Genomic DNA, 12,518 nt, shown 5'->3' with positions numbered 1-12,518 from the left:
AGGAAGTAGAGAAGGTTGCTACTACTTGTGCTTCAATCTACATACCAAGGTATTTATTCAGTGATCTTCAACAACAACAAAAAAAATTAAAGGCTTACCTGCAGTCACTATCCTATGCCACTTATTCAGTATTTCAAGTCAAAAATTAAAAAAAAAAAATAATTAAAAGTAAGTTTTTCAGTCTTCACTTTCACCATCCCTCTGGGGGTTAAGTCACACATCCCTGACGTGAAGTGCCAAGTGCTGTTACAAGCCTTGCATGGTCCTAAGGCTACAGAGAGGTGCGTGCTGCCTCATTGCTCACTTCAGCAAACAGAAGTAAAGTTTTACAGCTCCTTAAGGGTTCCAGCTCTGCAACTGCTGCACAATAAACTTGCTGGGAAATTTGTTTTGCTTCCATTAAACTCCTCTCTAGCCTCTAATAAACTTCAGAAGAATCCTGGCTTTTTTCCAGTCCCACTCCTGTTCTCTTTCATTCTCTCATTTACATTCAGTACAATATTCATTCACTTCTCACGTTAATTGTTTTAATATTCTTAACTTGTCTTCAAGCCTTTAATTTCTCCTTGTTATATAACCTCATCTCTTTTGTCTTTTCCTTCTTTCTTCTATCTAGCTCTTTTTCCTCTCTCATTACTCTAAGCTTTTTTCTTCTTGATATAGTATTTCTTCTATGTCCTATTTCTTCTCCAGATGGAAAAAAATGCTCCTTTGTAATCTCATTTTTTTATTCTTTTGTCTATTTGTACAGATTTAAAAAGCGAAACTATTAGTGCTCAAAAGCATCTGTGGACTAAATCCAAACACTGTATGTGTGGATTCGCTTAACTTTTAGGATATGCATATCTTAAGAATAAAGCAAATCCATTTTATTAATTAGGAATAACAGATCACATACATCAGCACAAGTACAAGTTTAACAAAAATTATCAAGGCCATATGCCCTCCCTGTTGACACATTAGAACATTTTTCTGTTTTAGAAAGCTTTTCTAACACAATGTGAAAAGATAATGGGAAATTACTGAATTAGCATCACATCAAGCTTAGTGTTTCAAACATCTTGTTTGTCTTTCATCAAGTCTACTTAATGCTTTGTAAAAATAAGAATAATCAAGATGATACAGCTGTCTCTTCAATCTTATCTCAGATTTATAGTCTTGAGGGCACTGGCAGCCTGTGTGAACTCCATCAAAACTTACAAGCCACCAAAAAAGCAGCCAAAACTCCACCAGAGGCCAAAATACCTAAGTGTGGTTCTGACAAGACAGTACTGAACTCCCTGCAATTATGGCTAAATTACTACTTAGTATTCAAGATAACTTAGGATTTTTTCCAAAAGCTTTCCTCCCCACAGTTTGGGTTTTTCTTGACTGTACAGAAGTGGCACAGTATATGGAGGCTTCTCAGAAGTCCTTTTGCTAAGACATCCATGTACTCAATGTTTTTCACCAAACAATCTGAAACAGACAAATCCCTGAAGCTGCCTCTTCCTCCCACCTCACCAAAAAAAGGAATTTCTTTTAATTTTTTTTTTTTTTTTTTTTTTAAGAAAAGACTGATGGCAAAAAATCAAGGTCCTGCTCCCTCGTGTTTTAACTACAGGAAAATGTGGACCACATCTTCTGTTTAAGGAGAAATCTGGGATATGTTACAATAGAAAAGCTAATTTGTAATAACTGCTGTCCTGGCATATATCTTCCTTCAGAGGGCCTTTCTGAACAGCCAGACTTTTTGATTCAAATGTTTACTTTCTTAAACAGAAAAGTTACTCACTAAAGAGTATAAAAATTAGGGAAGTATTAGATCATTCTATAATTGTTTTCTTCCTTATATTTTCATTTCACTTTCCTGCTTTGTTGTTTGACTATGTTGGGGTTTTTAATTTTAAATTATATTTTCAGACACACATGAACTCACTCCTATGGCCTCACTTTCTTACAGTAAAATACAAGGTTTAACAAATTATTTTATATCAGAAATACTGGAAAACCTCAAGCCAGACTATTAGAACAAGTCAGAGCCCCTCACAGATGCTGCCATGTTAAGTTGATTTGTTGTACAGAAGAGAAAGGGGGTAATCAGAGGCTAAGTTCTCTGGCAGGGAAAGCCAGGCAGCAGCAAGTTGGTCCATCAGCCTCTTTCCCTATGGCCTAGAAAGGGGCATACCAAGAGAAATGGATTCACAGCAGCACCAAAGTTACAGAGAATGACAACCATTAAAATTTTTTTTTGACTGTTTTGGCAAGCAAGTCTGCAAAACTACTGAATAAAAGGCCACACAACTGTACAATCTCCAACCATAACCAATGCCTGATTTCCTGCTGCAACAGAACAGCAATCCCACAATGACACAAACAAACATTATGGAGGGGTAAATAGTGTTTAGAACATTAATAAAATCTGACAGCTCCTTAAGGTACCATATAATTACTGCATTAAAAAGCAAACACCAGCCTCTATGTAAGCAAATCTTTAATAGATAGCAGCTTACTTTTGTATCTGAAAAATATCCTTTCATAGGAGGATGTTTGTTTTGCATACCTGATAGCTAAAAGCTTAGTTATACTGGAGTATTAAAAAATACTGTATATTGCAGATGGTTTATTAGCCAGCCCTTTAACAACAGTGCCTTCATGTGTTTATTATAGGCATGTTCTTGCTTTAAAGCTAAGATTCAACTATGGTTTATAGCTATAATTGTCCTCCTACATAATCTGCAAACAAATTAGGTCAATTCTGAACTATTTCTAAAACCTCCTACGTAGATGGAAGTTCGAGGTTTTAAAACATATGAAGTTAAAATCATAGAATCATCAAGGTTGGAAAGGACCCTCAAGATCATCAAGTCCAACCATCAGCCCTACATTACCATAACCAGTAAATTATCTCCTCAAGTGCCAAGTCTACTCATTCTTTTAATCCCCAGGGACAACTCCACTACCTTCCTAGGCAACCTGTTCCAATGCTTCACCACTCTTTTGGTGAAAAAAATTTTCCTAACATTCAGTCGGAACCTTCCGTGGTGCAACCTGAACTTGTTTCCTCTTGACCTATTGCTAATCAAAGTCCAAAATCAATAAAGAGAGCACACAAATAAACAAAGTTAACTTGACAGTGTCACAGACCCTGTAAGCTGTCATTTTTTGTTCCAGCCTAACAAGGCACTGTAAAGTAGCAAGTATCAAAATGTGAGGACTGCCCTTGGCCAGAAATTACATCTACTTTACTACATCTACAGTAATGAACATTAGTAATGTTTATTAAATAAGTTTCCTTAATTAACTTCTAAACTTCTACATCTAGCACCTGTAACATCCTGTGGAAAATTTTTTTTACACCTACTACCTGGTAAGAGCTAGGAGTCAACAAACCCATGTCGAAGAAACGATAAATAATCACACTCTCCCCATCTTCTCCATAACATTAAAAGCTTGATATTCCTCTTGCATGTCTTCTGAACTAATTTATTTTCCAAGCTGTAGAGTCCAATCACCCTGTTCAAATACAGGTACGTCTTTTCCCATATATAGCCTGGCTTATCCTTACTAAAACAAAGGACATCTGCAATTGTTTGTACTATTCCAGATCAGTTATGGATGTTATCATGATGTTTGTATAGAACTAATGCAAATTTAAGATCTCATTTTGGAGTAGTTACAGTTTAGATTGTCACACACACTCATTAGCCAGTTCCCTCCTGTAAGCATTATTCTATAATACTGTATAGTTAATACACTTGCTGTTTTAATAACACACATGTTGTTTTTACATATTTATGAACACACATCTTATTTGATTCTGTGAAAATTAGTTATTTTTATATGGACAGAAAAAACTTGCTGGGGTACAGCTTCATGAAGATTATGCTACATTTCTAAATTAAGTGATTATGTATTTGATTTACTCCTGGCCTGTTGGGTGGACCCTGATTAGTCCAAGCAATTTGTTATTATTCATTTTAATCAGCTTGTTCTAAAAATCCTTCCTTTAACACTTGAATTTGAAACAGACCGTCTGAGACATCTCAAGTAAGTCCCAGTGAAGTAACTTTCAAATACCCTCTGTAATTAACAGTGATGCAAAAAGGGTTTTCATAAGATTTACTGTTAAAGATTTCTCTTGTGTTAGTGTTCTCACAATCTCTTGATCCTTACTGGGCCTGGATGCTATTACATCTCTTGCTTCTGATATGCCTGAAGAATTCCTCCAAGCTCTTTCTATGTCTCTCTTTTGGTTTTCACACATCCTTACCAGTTATGCATTCTCCTGTTTCCCACATGTAGGTAAAATTTCTGTTTTATAAAGCCTCTCTTTACCTGTTACCTCTTTACAGATGACTCTCCTTTGCAATTTAACAATACTGAGTTCGTACTTTTCCCCACCTTGGTGACAGATGGTAGTAACTTCATTACATTTAAAAGTATCTGAAAGCTTTACCCTTTTGGCTGTGCCTTTTAACTATTCATAATTCACTTGCTGACTTATGTGTAGTATTCTCCATAAGATGTTACTGCAATAGGTCTTATACTTGCTCCTAAAATCATATGAAAACCATACTGATTATGATTGCTCTTGTAGGGTAATTTTAGTCTTAAACTAGGTCTTGTGAACTGCACATTTGCCAAGAGCAACTCCTTTCATGAGCTGACAGTTTATCAGAACACCCAATATATAACTCTTCACTTCTGCATTTATTGAGTCTTCATACATGTAGCAGAACCATGTAATAATGGGATTTTTTTCTTCCTTTATCATCTTACCTCCTTCAGCACTTCACAGTAATTTTGCATCTCATTCACATGGTCAGCAGTCAAACCCATATAATATTTTCATCTACGTGTACACAAATTGAAACTGTGTCTTTTCTTATCTAGACATACATAGCTTTGACAGTAAACACTAACATATAATAACTCATCTCCCAGAGTACAGTTTGCATTCTCATCTCTATATAAAAGTTAGCCCTTATTCTGACATCCTCTTGTATCAATTTTCTGAGATCCCTAATACATCAATATCTAAATTTCAAAACAGCATTCCAGCTCTCACACTTAATTTTTCACATTTCAGATTTGAACCAAAACCTCACCTACAACTGCTATTGGTCTAATTGTCATTTTGTTACATTTTATAAAGAGAAGCAAGCAGTAAATACATACATGACGGTGTTAATCCCTGACAGCTGTTGAAACATCTGCAGCCCACAACCCACAATTAAGGCTCTTCGAGTTGGAGGGTATGTTAGCATTCTGCAGATCACAGGTCCAGCTTTAAAAAAAAAGACACAACAACAAAAGAATATGTGACAGTTCTTAAGTGATCACTATCAAAACAATGTTCCCAGGTATAACAGGCTATGCACCTTGGTTTCAAACAAATTTGGATTATTTCAACTATTTCTGAACAGCTCGATCTTCTTGATGAAGAAAGAACAAGTTTCAGTTCTGCTTTTCAGCACTGTACTAAAAGAAGATTTTCAGGAAGCCCTCATAAAAAAACAAAAAATAAAAAAAAATTTGTGCACATTGTACATTTCTGGTGGCAAATGTACTCTCCTACATCATACTAATAGATTGCACATCTGCTACAACTAAATGTACTCAAAGTTATCACAAAATATTGTTGTTGTTGCTTCCTCTCTAAAAGCTCCCCCTCTTTTTGAGAAGTTAGTTCAGAAATGCCATTATTCATTGCTAAGATCTGGATCTTGCAGATGAAGTGTTCTCCCAAGACCCACTTTCCAAAAAGCAGTTGCAAGTGTGGGTACTTTGAAGATATGGGACAGATCCATTCTGCACAGTTTTAAGGCCAGCAGAAGGGCATAAATTAATTAATTTTTTTTCCATACCTTCAGTAGCAATGGTATGATACTGCATTCAAAAGGCAGAAACAGTTTCTCAGTGAAAAATCAAGAATTTCTGCCAAAAAGAGAAATTTTCTGCTCTGTTAATTATAATTTTCCAAACCATCCTATTAAAAAGAAAATACAGGAAGCTATATGACAAGAGGCAAAAAATTAAGAGGCTTGATTCTTTCTTTACTTGAATTGCTTTCTGCTCACAGTGGTGCATAGGGCAGAACATAGTCAGGTGAAAAATCTTATGCTTTATACATCTGGTATATATACACATCTAGCATACCCTCTCAGAACACCTAAAATACATAACACAGTGTAAACGTTAAAATACTTGCCACAAAAAAAAAAAAAAAAAAAAAAGGTAAAGAGGATCTATATTTTTAAATTGTCAGTCTTTCTGAAAACATAAAAAATATGAAATGTATTGAAAAAAATACACAGCCATGCTAGAGAAGAATGGTTTACATATAAAGAGTTTCAGAGCTTCAGAAAGCTGACAATTTGTGAACAGTTTCAATAGTGGATCTCAAGAAAGGAGTTTAGATAATATGTTCTTCATTGAATGGCAAACAATAATCAAACCTACCTAAGAAAAACTTAATTAAAAAAAATATGTTATGTCTAATTCATATCTCAGCTGTATCATTATTTAAATTTGCTTACTAGTAACAGCAGAATACAGTCTGACAAATTTTCCAGCTGGTTTCCAAGTAACAGCAACATTCAGACAGTCCCACCTATACTACTATAGCCACATCACTACCTTCACCATGTTTCCATCAACTGAAAAACAGAGCCAATCCATACATCCGGCAAGATATTTTCAAGAAAGACACATGATAGCATGGAATAAACAAGTCTATCGAAAGGTTCAATATTCAAAGTGGCATTTTTTCAGTGGAAAAACAACAAAACCAGCACTTGCTAGTAGCTCAGAGCAATCTGGAGGTCAGACATAACTCTGATTTTCTCCTCAGCTCTAGGCTTCACAAAGGAAAAAAAGATTTGCTAACAAAAGCAACTCTAAACCTTAATTCACAAACAACAGCTCTTAGGTCTTCATACTCTTCATCAAACCTGAGCCTGGCAGCTTTGGGCTTAAAAACCTTTATCTGAAAATTGATTCTGCAGCATCTGTCATGAGCCCAGGCTGCTGAATGCCTATGAGGTATCCTCTGTTCTTCCTCAACTCTCTATAAAGAGTTCAAAACCCAACTTCAAGGACCTTGCAGCCAATCTAAATCTTGAAATCCACCATCAGTGACTATTCTTATCAAATAAGTTAGCACTCTGCAGGAGGGTTCTTAGGAAAGGAGTAGAAATGTCCTGAGGAGCTAATGTGAATTTTTTAACAATTCCTGATCCACTCAACTATTTGATGAAAGTTATATAAAACTCTATTCACAATACAGTATTGTACAAAACAATCAGAAAAAAAGGAATTAAAAGAAATGGCTAGAAATTAAAGCAGCTGTTCCCAGACAATGGCTTGCAACTCAGTCATGAACTTGCAGCAACACTTCAACACATAAATCCATTTGGATGCCTGCAGAAAGTTTAAGACCACATATTAAAGTCTAGACCTTTATTTTAGAACTTTAGACTTCAGAACATCCATTCAGCTAAATTCAGTAAGTACTTGTAATTTTTCAGAATTCTGCTTAATTTTATCAGAAAAATTATGCTAAAAATCATCATTCTGGTTCAAGTCAGAGATTTAAAAATTTCACTTGAAATATCTACAGTAGCAACTGCAGCTATAAATAACCATTCACAAAATGAAGGGATTTTCTTTCATAAAATTCATAGCTTTCAGGTTTATAAACCAATAAATGAAATGAAAGAAATGAAAGAAATCATTAATCTCTCTATTAAAGGAGCTTTACAAACTCCACTAAAAAAACCTGAAGGACTTGGACAGCAAGGTGACTGTTCTAAAAACTGAAAGTAAATGTGGAAGTTTCTATTAAAATTATCTAGCCCTAAAACTATTTTTGCGTTTTCCTACCTACAGTTCTGCCATCCATTTTCTGTACTGTTCATATATTACAGCTTTAAAACTGAACAACTTCAGCCAAAACATGTTTGTTACCAGAGAAGGGGTCTAAACTAAAAAAGGAAAAACAAAAGTTTTCAGAATTAAATACTTTTTCTTCTGAAAATAAACCTTCTGAAAAATAAAACTGTACTTCAGAAGTTTCTGATAAGCATTAAATTACAATAGATTAAAATAGCTCAAAACAATAAAGTAATTAAATCTTTAAAAAGCAGAGTAACTCAATTGCTCACAGAATTAGAGGCAAACAAATGATGCAAAAGATGCACCACAAAAAAAAAAAAAAAATTGTAATTATTACAATGGAAAAAATAGATAATTGTCTCCAACAGTCAGTATTTTTTGTTCATGATACTTCTGCCTTAATTGCTATTGTTTTCTCCTCAGCTAGGAGATTTAGAAACATTCCTGAATCTGAACCATTTCATTTAAACTTCAGAAAGCAATGACATTTGTTCTCCTCCTTCTGCTATAAGAATAAGAATGAAGTCAAAAGAATGAGAGCATCTAGGGTCAGGATTAATTGAATAAGAGTAGATTTGGACTTTTTGTGCCGTGGTTTCAGATAATTATTTTATCTGAAGTAAATTTCCTTGATGCATATGTTTATAAGGGTTCATAATATGCTAGCAAGCTGACGCTTGGTCTAGTGAGACTGCAAAATGGCACTGTCGGACACAGAGCAATGGAAAAACAAGGATATTTCAGTTGTAGAAGGTGTTATTACATGAAGTGATGATAAATAAAGATTAATTCTTATAAGCAAAAGGCAAAAACAGATATTGGATGTTTGGCTTCACATCCAAAAAGCCTTCTGTTAGTTTACACTGCGATAAACAAAGGGAAATGAGCTGTTCTTGTTAAATCATCACTTCTGCAAAGTGAGTGAGGCTTTCAAAATGTCGAGTGGTTATCTGAAGCTTTTAGAGACAGCTTCCTATATTTTAGCTGTCATTCTTATTACTAGGCATAATTGACAGATAAATTAGGTTTAGGTTTAGAAATCATGAATCACCTGTAAAGGCATTTTGACTTTCCTCTGTAGGTAAAATGGGTTGCACAGTGATCATAGGAGCTTCGGTGTGGTCCACTGCCAACTAAAAGAAAGGGACACTTTTCCAAAACAACAAGCAAACCTTAGTTCTAAAATGAGCTTAAATAATAAAAGCTAAAAAGTAGAGGAGTGGATATTAATGGGTATTAAACATGTGTCAGTCTCTCCTTCTGAAAATGCATACACCTTCAGGGAAATAAAAATATTGTAGATAGATATAAAGCCAACCTAAAAATCCCCCAGCAAATGCAGGCAGACACCTGGAGCCTGCAAAATCTGTGATCATCCATCCCTCAAATAATTCGTACAATAATTGGTAAAATGTCACAGACAGGAAAGTATGGTTAGAAACTGGGCTCTGCCCAAGTCATTTGCAGGTTCAAACATTCTTTTGCCAGCTTATCTAGAGACAGCTTTTAGCAACAACTTGTACACTATGTGGGACTCCTGCCATCATTTGAGTTCTCACTAGAGGAGTGTTCCCAAAGAGGCAGGCTTAGCCAGCCATCAAGACAGGCAGTCATTAGTTCAGCATCAATTAAGATCAACCTTCAGATTAGCTTCTCAGACTCATTTTTGTCTTAGTGTCAGTCAATAACATATGTTCCATCCAGATCCATCTTTAAAGAACCACTTTACAGTTACAAATGGGAAAAAAAGAAACTTCAGAATGGTGGTCTGGATAACAGAAGACAGACATGGGAACCATTTCTGTGTTCTCTGTTTCCTTACAAAATTCATCTTTCAGCCTGTATCTCTCTGTATCTGGAGAACATTCCTCCAGCAAAGACTCCTCCTCTAATGTACTTAGTGCTAGCAGTTGTTTTCTGCACATGAATGATACATGAAGCCAAAGACTCTTTTCTACTCCTAGCCTATTACATAATTACTTTCTAAAAGTTTCAACTTTAGTTTTAAATTTCAATTTGAAATTTCTATTTTAATTTTTCCTTTTGGTAAAATTTGCCAAGTCACAAGAAATAGAAGTAGCTTTAAGATCAAAACTCCATTATTTGTCCTGAGAAGTTGCAAAAAAATTTACCTAAGTACCAAGCTCTTCCCCACTGTCTCAATGTTTCCAGTAACATGGGAAGAATCACTCTCAGTACCAGACAAAACTTCCTGCCTCACGTTGTTCTCTAATACTTTGAAAAGCTTGCGAGCCTTTTTTTTCCTTTCTTTTTCTTTTATTTTTGTTTTTTTTTTCTTTTTTCTTTAATGGCATATCCCCAATGAGCCAATAATGAGAAAAGCTTGCCGAATAACTGAGTCTTAATAGTTTTCAATTATCCACAGCAAATACATCCAATAGTATAACAAGACAGCCCACTCTAGAGGCAAATAAAAGCTAACGAGACACAACCATTGTGATCCCAGAGAGTTAAGTAGTGCAAGGAGTTTTTCCATGAAAGGGAATGGTCCCTCAAAATGATCTTTTTAATCCACATACTGAGAACAGAAGCGCTAAAAATAAGGATATTTGGTTTTGTTTGTTTTGACAGTGAGTAGGGTTGGTCTTCTGGGAATTCTGAAAACAAAGCAATTTTCTTTTAACCATAAAAGGGAAAAAAATAATCTTTCTGTTGATACCACATTCTTTGATATAAAGCTTTGGTGACAGAAAAATCTATATGACTCAGTACTTGCACAAATGCAGCAGCACTTAAGAGTACTTTTGAATAGGACAGGAAGCAGTGGTAAGTAGGGAAGCAAAAGAAGGAGTGCATTTTTGCTCTATATGACATATTCTTTGTAGAAAACAGAATCTACTTCAGTGAACACCTTTACAACTGGAGAAACCATGGCAAAAGAGGTAACACACAGAGAAGACTGGCCATCCCCATGATGCCAGCAGGAGCTGGGAGAAGCAGCCACAATGACCAAGAGGAGACCACATGGTGGTGGAGGGACCCCAGTGAGGTACTGTCAGACCTGAGGAGTGGGGGAATGATGGAGAACACTTGCCTGCTTCTTTGATTGGAAAATTGGGGTAGGGACAGAGAAAAGCAAGGAACATATTTTGCTTTCCTTCTAGCTGGGGCAAGCACCTTGGAAATGAAGCATTAAGTATTTAGGCAGACTTAAGCATAACTGCAGCCTGTGATGTGGTTCTATCAAACCAACATTTCTTTTTGCAGTCTGCTCTAGCACTAGTCTGCATTGGAAACAATAATGGGACCCTCATTTCCAGCTGGAGAAAGCAGATAAAGAAAGATAAGATGATGGAGCTAACATTACACAGGCACAACCAAAAAAGCCAAGGGTTTTAACAGCCTGACGAGCTTCCCACTCCACTGTCTGATCAAGTAATGAAGTGCAGTGCAGAGCATTTAGCAATCTGAAATTAAAAAGTTTTTTTCTTTCATTTTAAGTTAAGGAAAGACACTTAAAACTGCAGCGCTTTTTTTTCATGTTGGTGATGCTGTTGTTGTCGTTTTTCAGTTAAAACTCACCAATAAAGCTGGTGACACAGAGCTCTTTCCAACCCAGTCTCAAGCTGATCTTCTCAGCTGTTACTATATAAACACCCATTCAGATATTGTATTTTATTTCCTGTGACACACGCTTCAAGCCTTACATATTTTTTGCAACATTTTTCTGCCAAAAATCTTTCTTTAGTGATATATTTTCCTCTTCTATTCATTTTCCAAATTAAACATATCTGTTCCTGCCCTAATTCAGTGATCTGGCAGCGAAAATAGATTTCTACTCTTTGCCCTACAAAAGAATGAGACATAGGGACACATTTTCAGGAGGGGAGGCAGAAAGGGTGGAATTTCATAGATCTGAGAAAGGAGACTGGAAGTCAAAGGAAGTCTCCATGGGAACTTGTGGATACAATCTTATGCATGCATGTTCACTAATGTTTTTCTTCAATAGCACATTTAGTTTAGATCATCACCTTAAAAAAAACAATTTAAAACAAAGTTTATCTGGAGGACCTGGAAACCTTCTCTCACTTTAAAAAATTAGGATGCTACTCGAGTAGGACCTTCATTAAAAATAAAAGTAAAGGAAAAGTTAAATTAGAAATGGGGTCCTCATTTAATCAGATTTAAAAACCTTTTCAGAAATCAATGTCATTATAGCATAGCTCAGTTGGGTTCCAAAACTACTAGAGAGGAGAAAAAATCAAAAGTCACTCTAGATTAAGTCAAAGTACTTGAATTTTGGCTTCCTAACAAGAAAGAACCATCAAACGATGAGCAGATGACAGGCAGCATAACAGACCATTTTGAAGCTAAAAATAAGTCTCAAGAAACTGCCTTAGCTTTTTTTTTTTAAACTAACACATTTAAATTTGAGCACAAAGTTGAGTTCCACTGAAGACGAAAGGCCAGATACACACTTTCAATTAACTGCAGCCTAAGATCTTACCTTAGCCAAAGGTACTAACTAGTTGAGTACATTTTAGTATATTGACCATCTTTCATGAGAAAACACAAAGGGTCTAAGCTGACCATTACCACCCAACAATAGCATGGGGTTTTTTTAGCAGTAAAGGCCAACCACATCATGGGAGAGAAGCAGGAGCATTGCCAGCAGGCCG

General features: G+C 35.7%; 1 protein-coding gene across 1 annotated transcript in view; it reads right to left on the bottom strand.

The window, feature by feature from the left end:
• SLC2A13 (solute carrier family 2 member 13) overlaps positions 1 to 12,518 on the bottom strand; it is a 149,423-nt gene that overhangs the window by 72,886 nt on the left and 64,019 nt on the right. The window contains exon 4 of the mRNA XM_030463574.1: positions 5,161 to 5,269. Coding sequence (XP_030319434.1) covers positions 5,161 to 5,269 — 109 coding nt within the window. The remainder of the gene's footprint in view (positions 1 to 5,160; positions 5,270 to 12,518) is intronic.

This window comes from Calypte anna, chromosome 1, assembly GCF_003957555.1.
Source record: "Calypte anna isolate BGI_N300 chromosome 1, bCalAnn1_v1.p, whole genome shotgun sequence".
In the NCBI taxonomy this organism is placed as follows: Eukaryota; Metazoa; Chordata; class Aves; order Apodiformes; family Trochilidae; genus Calypte; species Calypte anna.
Note: the sequence above shows the minus strand (reverse complement) of the source record. Positions and strands in the feature narration are given on the sequence as shown.